Source organism: Topomyia yanbarensis, chromosome 1 (genome assembly GCF_030247195.1).
Source record: "Topomyia yanbarensis strain Yona2022 chromosome 1, ASM3024719v1, whole genome shotgun sequence".
Taxonomy (NCBI): domain Eukaryota; kingdom Metazoa; phylum Arthropoda; class Insecta; order Diptera; family Culicidae; genus Topomyia; species Topomyia yanbarensis.
In genome coordinates this window covers 14,150,637-14,170,884 of record NC_080670.1, presented here as the reverse complement: position 1 = coordinate 14,170,884, position 20,248 = coordinate 14,150,637, and the positions used below count along the sequence as shown (strand labels likewise).

The 20,248-nt window shown below is 38.9% G+C and overlaps 1 protein-coding gene across 8 annotated transcripts in view; it reads left to right on the top strand.

The window, feature by feature from the left end:
* Positions 1–16,798, top strand: part of LOC131676935 (serine-rich adhesin for platelets) — a 30,914-nt gene extending 14,116 nt beyond the window's left edge. For 7 of the 8 annotated variants that reach the window (XM_058956355.1, XM_058956353.1, XM_058956352.1 and 4 more), the window contains 4 exons: positions 13,380–13,581; positions 13,641–13,752; positions 13,814–14,291; positions 14,580–16,798. In XM_058956355.1, coding sequence (XP_058812338.1) covers positions 13,520–13,581; positions 13,641–13,752; positions 13,814–14,291; positions 14,580–16,354 — 2,427 coding nt within the window. In that variant the 5' untranslated portion in view covers positions 13,380–13,519 and the 3' untranslated portion in view covers positions 16,355–16,798. Of the gene's footprint in view, positions 1–13,069; positions 13,305–13,379; positions 13,582–13,640; positions 13,753–13,813; positions 14,292–14,579 lie in introns of those variants that run through there. The other variant, XM_058956356.1, reaches the window with a different exon arrangement.
* The last annotated feature ends 3,450 nt before the right edge of the window (positions 16,799–20,248 follow it).

Below are 20,248 nucleotides of genomic sequence, written 5' to 3'. Positions count from 1 at the left end.
ACATACAGCATAATCAAAACTGTGGGTAATTGAATACCAACAAATACTGTTCAATGTATCAAACGACAAAATAATTGGTGTGAATCGAGGTTTGAAAGTATATTTTCATTAAAGTTACAATAAACTTTTAATTTCAATAATTGTTTTAATTTCTGTAAACTTTAAAAAAATGTTAATGAATTCAATCAAATAATTTTTTGACTCACAACCGATAGTTTTATTTATTGAGCTCAATCCATAATTTTATTTAAAATAAAAATCTTTCACGAGTCGAATCAAAATTCACGCAGAACGCTTCTGCATAACATTTTATCGCGAGATCCTATTTTTTACATTTTCCTTTGTTTTGCCTCCTTTCTGCGAATAGCAACGTTGGCGTCGGTTGGAAGAAGTTACCAAATATAGACACTCGCTGTAAACCGAAACGATAAGTTTCTATTTCCCAACCTGTTTACCAACCGCCGGTGCGGTGTCGTGTTATGATGACGGTTAGTAAATTGCTTATACCCACGCCCGATGCTGATAGTCTAAGACGCAGTGCAGTTAAAATTTTTACACGAACAATCTAAAATGCCCGCGCTAGAGCGAAGCGAAAAGTCGAGTACAACGTATCTTTATTCATCCTACCATTTGAGCTAATGCGTTGAATAGAGATAGCAGATACTGCTCTAACTAATGTGTTCAAATGGGTGGGATAAACAGAGGAGCTAAGATGAATTAGGGAGCAGTAACCCTACTTTCTATCCACATATCACCTAGTGTAATAAATATACCTGAGTATGTTTATTCATATGGCTCAACGCTTTTCGTAATGTGTTCATGACTATATCGTAATGAAGCATAATTACGATTAAGGTTACGAGCATCGATTTTCCGATCCTTAATTTCCCGTTTCAAGGATTTCCAGGATCAAAGATTGCTGAGTTCCAGGGTCATCGATCCTTAAGTTTCAGGATTCATTATTTCTTGCCTTGAGTTCCTCAGTTCGAGTTTTACGCTTGATATTTTTAACCCATTTATATATTCGAATAGAACTGAAGCAGTTTCACAAAGTGTATACTCTCCTTGAAATCAATACACCTTTACGTGCGTTTAAAACAATTTGAGAAATACTTTTTCCACTCCGTAGCAGGTATCTCCAAAGCATGCATTTGAACGCCTGAACTGCTTCTGCAGGAGTAGTCATCTGCATTTACTTTTTAGCCCTCCAAACTCATCCACGAGCGAATAACGGCCACCGTTGAATTTGAGAAAAGTCGGTGCACTTGTGACGAGAGCTATCACGACATCGAGCACATTGTCTGGGCATGCGCCGGGTATTTTGACGCCAGGTCTCAGTTAAAAGATTCCCTTTAGGCCCGTAGAAGTACATTCACTGTCCCAGTACGAGATATCCCTTTTTATATATCGTGGTCATAGCCCAGGGATAGCAAAAGGGTTTGTGCATTGGGTCCCAAGGGTTGCAGGTTCGAATCCTGCCTTTGGGGAGTTTTTTTCACATAATTGCTTTCGTTTTTTCCCTTTGAATACCGCCCAAAAAAATCTATTTTTAATTGCTCGATTTATTTAAAACCTGAACCACTAATTCAAGAAAAGTATACCTTTTATTGGTCACCCTCTCACACATAGCGGTTATATACAAAGTTGGAACTCAAAAAATCGAAAAAAAATTTATTGAATATTCTGAAAGTACATACTTTTGAAAATATCTGTGCAAAGTTTCATCCAGATCGGAGTACTAGATTTCAAACAACAGCCGTTCGCAGCGTGCTGGTTCTTCCGCGTATGAAGTTAACACAAAACTTTAAACGCAATTATCTCGGAACTAACTTGTTTGAAAAGTACCGTTGCGGTGAACGTGATATCGCAAAAACTATTCATCCGATTTTCATAATTTTTTTTTGAATTGTTCGTATTTACATTCTCGTATACTTGAACGGTTCCTTTTTCATCCAAAAAATTTTGCCATGAATTTTTGTTTAAAATTTTCAGCACCACAAAACTCAATTTTTTGGTTAACATGATTTTTTTGCAGGAAAAAGTGTTTTTATTGGGAAACTGATCCGTTCAAGTACACCACAATATATTTTTCTTCAATAATCTTTTTACTTTTTTGATTTCAGTTGAGCGGTTTGGCTTGGAGAGCGTTCACCGCAAACCTCTGCCAAAAAAACTCACTACGGGGGATGGGCGATAACTCCGCCAACTTTCAATATTTTTTTTAATTCAGCTTTTTTTTCGAACTTCGATAGCTGTCTTTCGCTTTTTCAAAAAAAATTGCATAAAACGCTTTAAAAAAATCACGAACTTAGCGCACTTTTACGCCACAACTTTGTATATAATCCCTTAATATAAATTATTTGTTCCCTGTCTTATATATATTCCTAGTTTTAAGATTGCTGTAATTTTTTTTAGATCTTATATAAAAAATATCGATTTAGTTTTAAGATGTTTAAAATGTAAAACAAAGAAATTGGCACCGACAAGCTAACGCAAACGTCCAATAAACGAACTGATTTAAAAAAAAAATCAGTTGTCATGCTTGACCATAATATTTCGTAAACTGTTATACAACGAGTACGGGAAACCGGGGATGTAATGCACCTCAGAGCAAATAAAGAGTAAAATAAAAAACGCTCTTTGCACTTTTCATGCGAACCACCGCTCTTCTCTTTTATAGTAAACCTCTTCACTCCGATGTGTGTTGCTCCCATACGTGTAACGAAAAACGTTCTTCCGACCAAACTTTATCTGAGTAGAAATTTTATTCGCCTTTCTACCTGGTTGCCAGTGAGGGGAGGCTCTTCAGGGTGACTCTTTGAACGAAATTGTGTAGCTCTTAGTGCACAGATCTCTTTTTCGTTTTTATATTTTTCTTTGTGTGCCTAGGCGTCAAAAATCGATCTTTGTCTACTATTCGTCAAGACCATTCCGAAAATACCCATATTGATTGGGTTATAGTGAATTTCGCTAAACCGGAAGTCGCCATCTTTGGTTTCAAAATGACGTCAAAGATCAATTTCTGGCACCTACTCATCAAGACCATTCCGAAAATATCCATATTGATTGAGTTATAGCGAATTTTGCTAAACCAAAAGTCGCCATCTTTTATTTCAAAATGGCGTCAAAAATCAATTTCTGGCACCTACTCTTCAATAACATTCCGAAAATACCCATATTGTTGGGGTGTGGGCCATAAGGAGTCTTCCAGATCCGTCTCTTCCATCTTTCCGAAAATCTTTTAAGTCTTTTGCATTCAAAATGACTTAGAATATTTTTTGCAAAAACTGTGTTAATTGCGAAATCCGCGCAAAAAAAAAACTTCCAAAAATATTCTAAGTCTTTTGCTGAGTTTTTTTACGCGGATTTTCGAATTAACGCGTTTTTTTACGCGGATTTTCCTATCAACGCGGTTTTTTTACACGGATTTTCCAATTAACGCGATTTTTTTACGCGGATTTTCCAATCAACGCGGTTTTTTTTACGAGGTACGTATCCCCCGCGTAAAAAAAACCTGGGTGTACTAAGAACTTCGATGATGTGCTTGCTTAAATTATAAATTGTTCCAACTCTCACTTTGTCACCTTCCATGGCGGGATCCACTAAATCTCTCGAGCTACAGTCGTGATTCGCTGGTTGAACATTTTTTAACTGGACCGCTTTTTAGTTGGACCTCCGCTAGTTGGACAATTGTCCAACTAAAAAGCATCTGAATGCCAAAATCTTATGTCAAATTATGACAATCAATCTGACAGTTATTAGAGATGTGAATAGATGCATTTACACTACTAACGTCTCCTTTGAAGAGTTTTTGACATTTGTCAGTCGGTCCAACTAACGAATCAAATTCGTTAGTTGGACAGAGGTGTGGCCCAACCAGCGAATCACGACTGTATTAAGATCGCTGTAAATTTATCTATCTCCATCTTCGGTCTCTCATTGCTGACCCTTACTTTTTTATAAGTATTGCTTGAGAAGGTGAAAAATCAAGCAATTTTTAGAACTCGTTTAATTTTACATCCAAACTTTGAAATGAGACTAACATTTAGATATGCTCTCAGTAAGGTAGTGTAGAAGACGTTAATGATCATTAAATTCATCCGCGGCAACTCGACATTTTCCTCGACTTTCACGTATGGCAGGAACGTGATTCTGACAGGGAGCGCTTCCGAGAATCCAGTTCTACAGCTCCAGTTGAACCACCCTCTAAAAAAATCTTTGCGCACATGTGGGGAAATAAACCTGTTTATAAGTCTTACGGTTTCATATGTTAAACCGAAGTCTCTAATATCAAAGCTATGTCAGGTGTGCAAAACTTCAGACAAATAGGCAAAATTATTCGACCCTATACATATAAACCGTACAACTCATTCCACTACCAATCGCGAGGAAATAGAAATCACGTCGAATTAGTAAATATTTTCAACTGCTTTAAGACATTTGTAAGGACGGCGCCGTTGGTTGAGTGGTAAGCGTGACCGCCACTCATTCCAGTTGGCCTGGGCTCAATTCCAGCCGAGGTCGTTGAGATTTTTCTGAGGTGAAAAAATCTGTGGTCACGTCTTCCTTCGGAAGGGAAGTAAAAAGCTGTTGGTCCTCGGTCCATGAAATTGGTGGATCGATATCTAGTCCAGGTAGTGGAATCACCTCTCTGGCGTCGGTAAAGAAGAAGTAGATCCAACTTCTATACTCTTACTAACAAAAATATCCTCCTCCCGTGATACTTGTGGAGTGTGCGCAGTAGTATATACGACCTCTAGCAAAAGCAAGTATCGGACTAACCATTCCGTCTCTTTCCTTCCGCGATCTACGTCCGGGCCTGACCGGCATTGATGGTGTTGATCAAAAACACTTTAGGGATTACCAGGATTTGCACATTGAAAGATGTTTCGCTACTACCAAGCATAATTCCCTGTGCGCAACTTCAGCTAGTCCCGATCGATAACGGAGTAGCAGCCAGGGGTGGTTGCACAAGCTCCAACTGCTTTAAGACATTTGTAAGGTCTTGTGAAATAGCAGTTTCACCATTGCAGTGAAAATGTTCCTTGTTTAAGAATTGAATATAGTACTCTCGTCTTTTAAATCGCAAAAATTATTTATATCTGAACTGAATGATTTTCGAAAATCTTTACCAAGTTCCTGAAATTATGGACCTCGTATTCATGAGTTCACGCAAAAATGAACATTTGGTTACATTGTAATTTTGGTTGGGTTACTGTGGTTGCTCCATGGACGTGTTTAGTGTTTGTTATGATTCTTGTTCATACTTTGGGGATACACTGGTTTGTAGTACAACAACTAAAACGATGTTCATGTTTTCAGGAGCTTAGTCGTGATTTTCGTAATTTCTCATCACATTACTGTGATATTTTATTCATTTTTGCTATATAGTTTAATGTCGGATTTTTCTGGGAGAGTAGCACGATTTATGTTCACGTATTCAGGGCTTAAGTCACGATATTCGAAATTTATATTCACGTGTTCGTGGTATTTTATTTACGAGTTTCGCGTTGGATTTTTCTGGCAGAGTAGTGAGACTTATGTTCAAGACTTGAGGATCTCAGTCGCGATTGCCGTAATTTCTATTCACGTTATAGTCAAATTTTATTTTTGAGCTCACGTTCGAATTTGACACGTGGAGTAACGTAACTCATGTTCATGTTTAATTACTATCGGGTTTTTTACTTGGAGTAACGTGACAATATGAGTTGGATCATAAAAGCGTAACTGATTCCCGGTATCTGGTTTTGTGAACTACAACACGAACACGATTTGTGGCTCTATAATATATTTTTGGAGCTCAGCGCAGTTTTCGTTCTCTGTCCAGACATCACATTGAACCTTATCGAATGAATAATGATGTTCGAGGTCCTAATAGTTTTCTTATATCAGTTAGTGGCACCTATTTACTAGTCGCTATAGGCTGGACATAACTATGATATTTCATGACAACAGCCAAATTTTGTGAAATGGTTTTCGTGAAAAGCTCAAGACCATGTGCAGAGTTGCGTGAAATTGAAAATGTACTACGAGTCATGAACCAGTTCACGAAATCATGAATAATATTTTATGAATTTGTGAACTATTTCACATGCACGAATGGCCTGTTGTGGAAATTATATTAGGAATCATGTATCAGTTCACGTTTCTAAGAACAATATTTCATGATTTTGTGAACTATTGCACGAGCTCGACTGGAAAGTCGTGCCTATTATACTAAGAATCATGAAAAAGTTCACGAATATATATATATAAAAAAAATATTTCATGGTTCTGTGCTATTTCATGAGCATGAATGATGAGTTGTGACTAATTCGCTAGAAATCATGAATCAGTTCACGTATACGTGAATAACAATTTGCGATTTTGTGAGCTTTTTCTCGAGCACGGATATTGAATCGTGACTGATATATTAGGAATCATGAACTAGTTCACGATGATTGAAAGGATTTATGAATAATATTCCGGGTTTCATGAAATAATTCGCGAAAAAATATGTTCAACCTAAATCGTTTTAATAAATTTACGAGTACCTTGGTATGCTTCTAAACACTCGGCTTGGAAAAGCCTCTTCGTTAAATGGTACGAAAATTTTAAGATTCAAGCGCGATCTAGCTTAGGAATAAAGTATCTGGAACGTAACCAAAAGTCGACAATAAAGCGCCATTGGCAGATATACAGATATAGGTGCCCTTCTAATGGCTATATAAACTAGCGACAAAGCATGACGCACACATTGACTGCAACTGCGCTGAGCACCGTAGAGGCCCCACAGCTGGATGCTGCTGTTAATGTAATTTTTCGACAGCTCGACCTGCTGAAAACCGGTTGTCCCCGAAGAGGACACATATGCGTGTTACATCAACAAACCAAACGACTATCACAACAAAGCTACACAAGTGATGATCAATTTATTCTCTATAGAGAACTCACACCTTCAGTAAGAAGCGACGCTAGAAAGAGCGCGCGCCAACAACAAACAAATTGATTGAGAATTTTTATGCTACTCGATTCGATGTCCGATGAAGCCTGTCGAGTCGATAGACCGATAGGTCGTTCATCACATTCCGCTGTCTTTCCTAATATGTCGATTTCAATCAATTGGCGCGTTTCCGATAACGTTCCACTATAGATAAGCACAGGTCGAAACCGGTCCTGTTGGCAATGAATTGAAGAGCCCTGGCAGTGTCATAACAATACGAATTAATTATAGAGCAATTCAAATTGACAATTAGTTGACGGTTATGACGTTTTTTTCTACAATAATTTCAACCAAGAGAGACCTCAATTTGAACATAGATCCGCAGGTTACAATCAATCAACTCGATGCAGTTCCTTCTAGGCGCGAAAAGTTCCCCTTCTTGTTTTCAGCAGTGAATTCTCCACCCTGCTGACAAGTTTTGTTTTATTACCTGGTGACATTTACAAGTATCTTGTATGACACCACCCTTTCTCTCTCTCTGTCTCTCTCGACTTCATGTTGTTCCATCTTCCTCGCGTGTCGTTTGTCTGTGCATCTATTGAATTTCGCTGCATCTAAACCTCCCTTTCGAGAGACCTGACCTATATTACAGTTTTATGTAACCGACACTCTCGTTTCTACAGCCGGCTCGCGCCTCATCTAGTCTTGCATTACTACCTATATATAAATTTCTACATTGGTATATTGGTACAGCCAAAGTTGTTGGCATACCTCAAGTAAGGCAATGCACCCACCGAAAGTTGTTCGGCACAAAACCGAAACGTTTAGCGCGGGGGTGTAGCTATTGATTCCGTGGGTATCCGCGGAATTGGTTAGACATTTGAAAGGCGAAGGAAACTACAGGGGGGCTGCAAGAATGAAGCAGTAGATACGACTTTGAATGTTTATTTTGTGCACTCATGAGCGATTTGATTCTTTTCGGCTCCATTCATCTGTTTCAAAATAACGACGTTTTTCACTTTTCGTGTAAGTTTGTTAGGGACACATGTTCCCTTCCCTAGATTGATGGTATTGCAAACACCATCAAGCATATTTCGTGCATAATTTTTTAACGAACGTCTGACGCACAATTGCTTTTAGATGGTTATTGCATTATGCCTCGATAGTGGTGCATCGAGGAAACCGAGAGACCTCTCTATGGGTTTTTCAACTAACGATCAACCAGTCTGGCGTGGCCGACTGGCGGGTCGACGGGTGGTTTGGTTTTTGCTGTGGGCCGTGTTTGCAAACATTGTTCCACAGTTTAATTGTGTGTCGATTTATCGGTCGACTTCGTCATCGTGCAAAGACTAATTAAATGAATGCAAAAGTAGATGCTTAGTATAAAATTACATTTTATACCTCTTTTGAAAGGAAATAGTCTTAGTATTTGAATGGAGATATTCTTGTTTCTAGGAAAATACGGGAAAGTGGGGTGCTGGGTCTTTTTGGCCCCGAAATCCCCTATTTTTAATGATTTTTCTGCTCCGTGATGCAAATCATACATATTTTGTAGTTTTTCTAATGTGAAAAAATCTCAAAAATCGATCGGAGCCTTTTTGATCTTTGTCCGAATACGAGAAGTTGGGGTTAAATGGCCTTTTGTCATTCATATAAAACTTCATCATTTTCTCGTGAATATATCTCTATTATTCTCCACTCAATTTTCATAAACTATACCTTGTTGAACGTGGAAAATCCTTAGGATTATAACAAAAATAGATTCGTTACCGGTAAAATTCAGGAACATCAAATTATCTGACATATAGTGTCGATTTCACATGTTTATCATAACATCGCACATATTAACTTCATTTAACAACAAAATTCTTATTTAATTTACTACTTTTAGTGTAAAATATGCTTAGGGATCACATGACAAAAGTTTCATTCCTAGAAAATAGGGGAAGTTGAGGTATTAGGACAAATAATAAAAAAAAGAGATTTGTAGAGTAAATATCAAAAAGTTTAATGTTTCTGACTTTTACCTCTAACGTTTTTATTTTTGTTTTGTTCCTCAGAATTTTACACGTTCAACAAGTTACATTTTATGAAAATTGAATGAAGAATAATAGAGATATATGCATGGGAAAATGATAAAATATAATATGAATGACAAAAAGCCCTATAACCCCAACTTCTCGTATTTGGACTAAGGTCAAAAGGGCTCCGTTCGATTTCTGAGATTTTTTCACATTAGAAAATCTACAAAATATGTATGGTTTGCATCACGGAGCAGAAAAATCATTAAAAATAGGGGATTTTGGGGCCAAAATGACCCAGCACCCCACTTTCCCGTATTTTCCTAGAAACAAAAATGTCTCCTTTCAAATACTAAGATTATTTCCTTTCAAAGGAGGTATAAATTGTAATTTTCTGATTACTACTTCAAAAGTTATAGCATTTAATGTATTTTTCCTCCATATTTTCCCATAGTACCAATTTCAAAAAATTTCAAGCGAAGTGGGCGGGGGTCTAAAATTGTCCAAATGATGTGAAATTTGGCATCTGAGCTTACTTTGACATTTGTCACAATATGAGAGGGGGGCCTTTGAGAAGTCAAAAAAAAAAAATTTGCAGTGCCCTATTAGAACTTGGCGTATATCATAAAAAGTGGGTAATCCATCCTAGGATTCGTTGGCCATTTTTACCAGTGTTCAATTCGTGCATTCGATTAGATTTTTTCGGTACAATCAGATTGGACAAGTTAAAGTACGATTAATTTACCGACGCACAATAAAATCCTAACATAATGCAATTGTTCTTAATGGTAAATGAATATCCTGTACTGGCATTTAGGCGTGTGCCAATAGTTTTATTGCATGTTAAATTTGTTCTTTTGTTCTAATTCATTGGTCTATTTTTGTTGTACTTCTATTAGTTTGCTTTTCTACAACTCATGTATACCAAAAATAATATCGGTCAATTTATATTGTACTTCAAATTAATTTCTGCATCTTTTTTCATTCGGCATGATGTTTACGTTTGTTGCTATATCTTTAATTAGATTCATACTAACACTCACTAACACAATTACTTGCATATTCTCTCATATGCACTCACAATCTCTTTCATTCTACACGTACAAACGCTCGTGGCTTTCGCGATAACGCAAATCTGGTCACAAACGCGAACATGTAATTGCAATCATCCACACATATTTACACCCGCGATCTCAACATTAAGGCGCCCGGGTAATTAAGTGAGCGTTGTAGAAACTAGATTTACAAACGCGGTCTCAAGCATTAACCCACCGCTTGCGTGATCATGAACCGGTCACGTCCAGAAGACTCTACTCCTAGCAGCCTAGCCTCTTGCCTCCAGTTGGACCAATCGAATAATGACCAAACAACTCATGGCGATATGGCCGGAAATTGATATGAGAAATTTCACTCTTTTCTAGCTTTCAGCTCGTTAATATACAAACGCTTGAAACTTTCGCGATCATCCACGCTCACCAAAGCCTGTAGTCTCGCAACCCCGGTGATTAAGTGAATGTTTTTGCACTAATAAAATTATAAGCGCTATCTCAAACGGGACCTACAAATGCCCATGTTCGCGTGATAATGCATCTGTCACGTCCGGAAATCTCTTCCTTCGGTCTTAGCATCTTAGGTCCATGCTTTCGGTTGGACCAGTACAAAAATGACGCTTATATTCACCAGACAACACGTTCCATAGCGACATGACCGGTGGTGCACCATATACTAAATATACTAAGCATAAGATTCACGGTTCAAGCGTGATCATTCAAGAACACACGCGAATATCCGAATGACCGCACGGTTATGAAATCGAATTTATACACGCGAAGCACCAGCACACGTGACAAGCAAACGCTCACGCGATCGAACACGTTAACGTACAAACGCTCGAGCACTTCGCGACGGAACACGCGATCGTGAAGTTCCTAAACCCGCACATATCTGAACCGTACAATGAATACCGCATTCAGAATCACGGACCGCTGCAATTGGCTTCAAGCAGTGTGGGTGACATTTTCCGCCTCGTCTGCTATTGTAGTGAGTGATTCTGACCGATAGCCTTTCGAGAACCTAGCACTACAGCTCTAGTAGGACAACGAATAAAAACTATGTCGCCCGTGGTATTTTTTTTTAAATAAACGGGCTAAAACATAAAATGTTAATATGAGGGCCAAATTATTTTTTTTTGCTTACCCAATAGCATTTGATTTTGTCATACCAAATACTACCGAAAAATTGTATCTTCTATCCAAATTATAATTTCACCTAATTTGGGTGGTCTGCCTGAGAAGTTTTGACTACTATTTTGCGCCCCGATAGTGCTGCATCGGGGACGGGTTTTTTATTGGCTACCCTTTGCACGACCCTTATGAGGGTCAATTTGTGCATTCGGCACGTTAGAAGAGTCCTACTGCTTTATTTTCTTGGGGGTTTTCCAACGGTTTGGCGAGAGGCTGCTTTTTTTTTCTTTTCCGGGGATGGCCGATTTTTGAGGCGTTCTCAGTTACCTTGAAGAAATGTAAAAACAGATGCTTATTAGCGTTAGTGTTTGAAGTAATAGCTGTAGTTTTGCTGTAGTTGTACCCATTTATCGGACCATGGTGATGATGTTTTCATGGGTTGAACCCATTTAAAACACTATCAAAGCACTATGCATTGGCGGTGAAATTGGACCAGGACTAGGGGGACAGTATGAACTTTTCGTTTGCTCGGGTACAGTCGTGATTCGCTGGTTGGACACTTTTTAACTGGACCGCTTTTTAGTTGGACCTCCGCTAGTTGGACCAACTAAAAAGCATCTGAGCGCCAAAATCTCATGTCAAATTTATTTTGACAATCAATCTGACAATATTTAGAGATGTGAACAGATGCATTTACAACTAGCGAATCAAATTCGTTAGTTGGACAAGGTTGTGGCCCAACCAGCGAATCACGACTGTATGTTGTTTCAGCCGCATTCTCACTACCCGTACACCAATATCATTCGCAGAGGATTCCATTTCTCCGTATCTCGCCATCAATTCATTAGTGCAATCTGGGAGATTGCGCGGTGTCAAATTGTGTAGACAAATTTCAGTTTTATTTCGTTAATTTAGTACCTGTAAATTTAATTTAAATGTTGTCATATTGATTTTTGTTTCTTCATTATAAAACTCACCGCGTCGGCTAAACTATTGGATATTATCAGTACAATATTACGAGTGTGATGTAGTTGTATATGTGACACTTCCTTAAGCTTAAGTTCAGTTTTCACCATTATCAACTGTTAAATCTTGTGTACTGTAGGCAGAGTTAAAAATATTCAAATTCATTGAATGAAAATTGATCAAATTCAGCCGCATTCATTTTCAATATTCAGTGACGCAGCTGAAAACGTCAAACGAATAAACCGCCCATTCATCCATGCAGATTTTCATTCGTCTCCGATTATTACTCGAAGCGGCCGTGCAGCAACGAATCAAACGTATCAAAGTATGCCCTGGCACAATGTAAGCGATGATGATTGTTGTTTCATATACTTTTCCGGCATTTGAAAACATTTTCCTATATAATTAGTGAAATGAATATATTGTACGATATTCAACTGAATGAATAACATGGATATTTGAATGAATATTTTTTCTATTCACCGCGAGTCGCATCAGGTTCATTTTCAGCCATCAAAAAAGAGCTTCGATTATTTTTAACTCTGACTGTAGGTCAAATAGGAGTCTGCATAAAGTCAGTCGCGGTTGTTTTTTCCCTTAGTGAGCGTTTTCTACTTTGCTATTCACTCATTTTGCTTATGGTAGGAGTGGGCATAGAGTTTTTTGTATTGTGTATAAGTAGCAAAGTGACGCGTGTATGTTTTAATCCTTTTAGCTGAAACACCTAAATGAGGAGGATTTTTTTTTGATTTTGGGTGTTATGGCTGGTTCAGCAAAAGGTTAAGAGAAACCTGTTCTTTAAACTGAAAAAAGGAAATTTATATTGTACGTCTATCGCTTATTTTAGAGCGATTTAGTCTAATTTAGTCGAAATATTATTTAATTCAGAAATTTTTTATAAATTTTTATTTGCAAAAAAATGCATCCATATTTAAGAAAATCGTCCCTGTAAGCCATTGTAAATAATATAATAATAATAAGATAATATAATAACAATAATAATCTTAGTTAGGCCCTACATAGTCAGGCTAGTACAAAACAGTGGGTTCACTGTATAAGCACGTTTGGGCTTGGCAATGTGCCCCATTCCACTGTTGCTTGAACATTATAAGCAATCCCGCAGGCTTACAAGATCACACTGGTTTGTGACGATAGCCATTCTGCGCTTATGTATGTTTTGATTCGGTGTTGAAATTCGATTTGTCGCAAGCAGTAATGTTAGCCCATTGTTGAAATAAGTTTGTATTTTAACATTATTTCATTCCCTTTTCTTCCCTCGGATTGCAGTAAGCGCTATCGTCGAGTACGACTACACGGCTAAGGAAGCAGATGAACTGACGCTGAAGAAAGGTGCCATTATTACCAACATCAAGATTCAGCCGGGAGGCTGGTGGGAAGGCACGTTGACGGCTACCGGCAGGACCGGTATGTTTCCGGATAATTTTGTGCAAGTGCTGGAACCAGACGATACCAATCCAGTCGTTCTGAGGTAAAATTATGAAGTTAGGTTGTGCGATTGGTTAATTATCCATTTTCTCGTTCGCAAAGGGACAAGACTGCCACCCAGAATAGAAGATGTAAAGTTATCTACAGCTACCGGGAAAACAAACCAGATGAGCTGACGCTGGCGGTCGGTGATGTCATAGAGATTTTCGAGGAGGTAAATAAATGATGAGTTTAAAGGGCGTTAATCGATTTTTACTGATTTGTTTTGTTTCCAGGTAGAGGAAGGTTGGTGGCGAGGCAAACTGAACGGAAAAGTTGGTGTGTTCCCATCGAACTTTGTCGAACCAATCGAATCCGCCTCACCAACTTCGGCCAACCGTATAAGTAGCACCGGAGCTAAAGCAACGGCATTGGATGGCAGTTTAGGTGGTGGTAGCCTTACAAAGAATAACAGTTTAAACAAGAGCCGGAGCAGTTTGAGCAGCTCCAGGGAAGATTTGGACCATGTGACACCGGTTCAGCAGCAAACGGTGTTGCCCGATGCACCATCGCTACCACCGAAACCAGTGCGAGAATTGTGCAGAGTTCTTTTTGCTTATACACCGACCAACGATGACGAATTGAAGCTGGTCGAAGGTGATATCATTACCATCCTGAGCAAGGACTTACCGGATAAGGGCTGGTGGAAGGGCGAATTGCGAGGTCGCATCGGAGTGTTTCCGGACAATTTTGTGCTTGCACTGCCACCGGAAGGTGAGTGTTTTTAAAGATGGTTTCATGTTTTGTTTGGTGGGTTTTGTCTATTTTGTTAGGAAAATTCCTTTCGTACATAACTTTTTCTTCGCCAAGTATCAGTTATTACTAGCCTAAATCCATATCACAGGTTAGATTTTCGGCTAAAACACAGATGCGTCATATACATTATCACTGCTTTGTTCTGGTATCTAATCAATATATTTTTTGCACCTTTCGAATATTTATCGAACTAATCTGCTATCTAATTTGACAAAAAAAGATAACCACTTGCATATTTCATTCCAGTCTCACCCGTTAAAGAATCGTTCCACGCCAAACCAGAACGTCCTCCTCAAACGAGCAAAATATTGGCAAGCAAGCCAAGCACCGGTGGACACCCGAACAGTGCCTATCGGAAGGAAAGCTTCGGCTCTAAGGATTCCCTCAATGAGTCTGGTGGTGGTGGTCAAGCGGTAGCTACAGGTTCGCCCACTTTCGGCAACGTTGCCGCCCATCGTAAGTCGCTGGACAGTCGAAAAGTGGACAACTCATCGGCAAACAGCGTTACGACCGGCCCAGTTACCGAAAAGCCTCCACGGAAGAGTTTGGATAATAAAACATCGGAGATTCGCAAGAGTTTGGAAAGTTTAGATGAGAAAAAGGCTACACCTCCGCCGGTGCTTGGCAAGAAACCGCAGGTGCCGATTAAGAAAAGCCCTTCGATTACGAGTGTGACGAATAATCTATTTTCCGGGCTGAAACAGAAGGTGAAAGGAGGGGAAAGCAAATCGGCAAGCCACGATAGTATGGATGGTGTGGGAGGAAGTAAGATAAAATCGGAGGTAGCAGATAACAACGAAAAGAACGTTAGTGGCGAGAGACTTTCCCGAGATGAGTCCGAACTTGGTCACGTCGAGCGTGGTTCAGTGCTGAAGGATATGCGTGCGAATCGTGCAAAAGCACCGAAAAGAAGGCCACCGACATCTGCTGGTAGTATAATTGGTGAATCCGGCAGCAACGGAATGAGCAACGGTAACTCTGGCTTGTTCCAACAATTATCGCACAATGCGGAAATGGAGTCACCGAAACCGGATTTATTGAATGTTAGCCATCACAGTAACAACATTGAAGATGAGTTTATTGCTAAGCCAAAGGCTAGAGAATGGGAAAAACATAAGGTGCCCTGGATGGATGAACTAAAAGCAAGCCAGGCGAAAAAGACCTCACCGAATGTTAATGACTCAAAATCACCCGAGCATCACGCGGTGATATCCAACAGCAATCATGTACAGGAGGAGAATAAGTTCGATAATATTTCCAAGTCATTCCACATTAGTTCATCAAACGCGGTATCGTCGTCATCTGTAACTGCTTCCGGACGCACCCGACTTTCCGAGAGGTCTGCTACTACCGGTGCGACCGACGTGACTTCCACCACAACGACTAATAATATTCACAACAATAATAGTTCCTTTGACTTGATCACGTCCAGTAGAAAGGATACTAGTTGCCATCAGCATATGTTAACCTCCACCAACAGTGTAGATCAGACCAGCAGTAGCAGCAGCAACAATAGCTCCGCTTTGACCAAGTCAATGTCTGCCCTTTCAACAAAGATTGCCATCTCGTCTGACAGTGGCAGTGCGAACAATGCGAACGAACCCTCTGCTGCTGCTGTCAGCAGCAATCGTCCGGTCAGTGTGAACCTGCGGAATCGTAGCATATCACCGACACCCACCACAAGGAATACCAAGACAATCCACATCACGTCAACTAGCGGTGGAATATCAGAACTGGCGACGCCCGCAACTATCAAGAATGGAACTCCTAGCAGCAGCAGCGGAGCGACAACTACTACTGCTATTGGACCATCCGCAGGTGGTATGGTTCCGGTCACCTCCGATAATGTGTGCTCTCGCGTACAGGATCTAGAGCAGAAAGTTACTCGAATGGAAAAACAACTTAGCACACAGAACAATTTAATTGAAGCTTTGCGGCAAATGCTTCGCGACGAAACCGATAAAGTTAAAACACTACAGAAAGAGTTGGAAAAATACGCGCAGTGCGTAACACAGGTATGATAAATCGCTTATCCTATTCGTGTCTTGTATGTTTAGCGGTGACCGGTAGGTTCTACACTTTAGAGAACGTTTAAAAAATAGGCATCCATCAGACAGACAAAGAACGCAACAACATTCCTTGCATTTCATAGTACATTTAGTGTCGACGATGGTATTTTGAAACTATATCACGATGGGAAACAGAAAGCTTAGGCAAAGTTGTACGGTGACCATAATTTATTTGTCTACACAGATTTATCGCGTAGAAATCGCATCTTTACTACTACCTACTACTACTACTACTAAACTAAAACAAACCAATTTTGCAACCATTTTGTAGCCAGGACACAAAACGTAGTATTACTAAGTAGAAAGTACTTGGTTGTAACTTATTTTACCACTGTATAAAACAATGAACAAAAAACATGAGTAAATTGAACGAACCAAATTGAGATGTCTACTGAAGGAAGCGTTTGAATGTGATTGATCAAGCTCTGCTGCAAACTGTATTACTGTGAAGTATTTCCAATTACCCCACAGCTGCTATTGTTAGAAACTTATTTTGCAGGTGCAACCGAAGCCCCAGCAACAAAAGAAAATTAACCTAAACAACTGTGCAGAGGAACGTTTGATTTCGCTTATAAATTAGCCAGTGAAGTGTGGTAGGGCCTACAGCTTATTTGATTATAATTTTTGATTATAGAGGTTTTCAACCTAATGGTCATTCGCCTCTTTTTTTTCGGGTGACAAAAATCTTTTTAGAAAAATTTCTAACTCTATGTGCAGGGTTGGGAATAGAACCCAGGTGAGCAGCGTACAAGGCAATCAATTTACCAACTACGCAATGCCTGACCCTGATTTTTTTATAACACTCTTCCTTCGTTTCGTGATTTTAGGTAGTGTTGTAGCATGAAGAACATTTTATTCTTCATAATGAACGTCAGTTGCTTTTTTTAAATCTGTTTACATTATTTACATTAATTAGTGTACTCAAACTAGCTTTGAGTGGCTTGGTTATTTCGTACTGCTGTAATTGAACTTCTATTATACTCTTGGAATTGAATAGTGTGTTTGCTCCGTTCGACGTTCATTCGACCAATAACTACATAAGTTATGGAATTTGTGTATCGACTTCTTCTCATCAGAATTCGACACTAACTTAATGACAGAACTAAGCTAGCGCCGGATTGACGCTAGCTCCAAAAAACGAAAACACGATTTGTATTTCTGAGCAAATTCCTAGTCCTGTCAAAAATCTGATGTTTCCGAATTTTACCGGTAACGAATCTATTTCCATTTTGTTCTTGAGAATTTTCCACGATCAACAAGGCACTTTTAATAAAAAATTGATTAAAGAATAATAGAGATACATGCACGAGAAAATGATTAAATTTGATATGACTGACAAAATGCCTTACAACCCCAAGTTTCTCGTATTCGGACAAACGTTGCAAAGGTCGCGTTCGATTTCCAAAAAAATTTCACATTAGATGCAAAAATGTATGATTTTCGGCATAGAGCAGAATGGTTATTCAGAATAAAGCATTTCCCAAGTAATAATTGATGTTTTATAGCACGCTACAAGTGCAATCTAATGGCGTTTTCGTTTTTTCTTGGTGCTACACCGGTGTAGTGCAAAGAAAGAGATAGACTGATTACACCCAAGTTTGAATGAGTGTAGCACCGACTACACCGGTGTAGTGCACTGTCAAAAACGAATATGCCATAAGTTTTATCAGTGGCTAGAAAACTATCATAAAACCATAATTGTTAATAGGGTTTTTTGGACAAAATTCCCCAAAACTCTAGCTTCCCCTATTTTTTAGGAAACGAAGATACTTTTATTACAAAGCTATTGTTGTTTAAAAAGTGCATTTTAATGTATTTTTCCTTCATATTTTCCCATAGTGCCAATGTCAAAAACTTCAAGTGAATGGGCGGGGTCTAAAATTGTCCAAATGATGTGAAATTTGGCATCTGAGTTTATTTTGACATTTGTCGCAATATGAAGGGGGATGGATTGGAATGCTCTATTTAGCATAACACGTCTAACGTGGCTACACCACATAGTTGATGGCTCCTATGTTTGAGTAACTCGGGACAAACGAGTGGATCATCGGTTTGCTTGTGAAAGGTCGCAGCTTCCGGCGGCGGGTCGGCAGCAACCTCGCCCGGCAGATCCTCAGGGGCTTGCACCGCTTCGGATCCTTGGTTTCAGCTAGGCGACAAAACCAAAGACTATATGGTATATAGATTCAAAGAACTGTTCATGTTTAAAAGAAGAATCAACTCTTATTATTTAATTAAATCGGGCAAACGAGCAGTTCAACAGTTTGGTGGCGAACTTATTTAGCATGCAGATTCAACGAACTGGTCATGTTTGTAAGAAGAACAGCTCACGATTGAGCGAGTTGATTCCTTCTTTCAGTCATGAGCTGTTCTATAAATTTATATACCGAATAACCCCCGCAAGTAGACTGCTGATCCACACGTTTGACCAGTTTACTCAAACTTAGAGGTTGATTCCTTCTTTCAGACATGACCCGTTCTTTGATTCTATATACCAAGTAGCTCTTGGCTTTGTCCCATAACCGAGACCAAGGATCCGAAGCGGTAAAAGCCGCTTTATTTCCAAACAATTGGTTCACTTTTCCAGATTAGCAGACTTGTACAGAATCGGCTCACCGAAAATGCACAACATTCCTTCGATTCCACGCTCATTCCAGTTTTTTTTTGTTTAGTAAACCAACTCCTAGAGCAGAACAATTTTCCAAACTCGCACTTCACTGATATAGGTTCATTAGGCCAACTCAATTACTCAACTATATTGCGCAGACCAGCCGTGATCTCGACCAAGACTCCGTCTAAAAACTGTAATACAGCCGATGTTAAAATATAGCCGCGATGAGCAATATGTTTTACGCTGGAATATTTTTTTGTATTGTGGGAAGTCATGTATTTACACGCACACTTCCCTTGCGATTGGATAGAGAAGGAAAATGAAAGTTAGACTGCTTCGGAATTGCGTAGTGTTTTCCTTGAACTGAAACAGAAAATAAGTATTTGTTGCATTTAAAAAAGTCTATTTTTCATATTTTGTAAAATCATTAAAGTTATATCTACAGCGCACTTCATCAAGACATTTGAAAGGACATAGTTGCGGCAGAAATATCGATAAACAGGAAAATCGTAACACATGAATGGAAGTAACCATAAAAATAGTTTTTGCTTAATTCCCGAATAGTCTTTGGAATAAAATATGGAGTTTAAACAAGATATAATCTGTTCTCGCTGGACAGTAGTAAGATGTACCAATTTCCATCCAAGCTTAAAAACGATAAGTTGAGGGTCGATTTTTGCGCGTAGATAGTAGATAAATCGAAGACAAAGCTACCAATCCGAATATGTTCCCGATTTCTATTTACCTACTGATTCGAAGTAGCAAAGTTCGCCATCTTTGTGTACATAGTAAGTTGATAGCGGTAAACCTTATACAATATTTTATTTAGCATTTAGATTTTCACTATTAAAGCATACAGTCGCTTTATACATATACAATATTGAATTCATGATGCATGATAAATTTATGTAATATTATTCTAATAAATCCGCTTTTGCAAATAGAACATTAGCAGCAGCAAATGACTTATTTATCCGAACAATATTTTCAGTCGCTCGACTAAAGTGCTTTGCAGTATTCAAGCAGGTTGTGATATTTGTAGATATCTTTATCTCAAAGGAGGTATATTCGACTAATTACGTTAAGATTCGAGACCCATAGGAGACACAAATGAAAAGATTACGACATCGTCGGAAATCGTGAGATATTGATATACTCCGCCATGCGACCTTACGAGACCAGCTATGTAAACTTTTTTAGTTGGACAGCCGTGAAGGGATTTTCCAAATCAATGC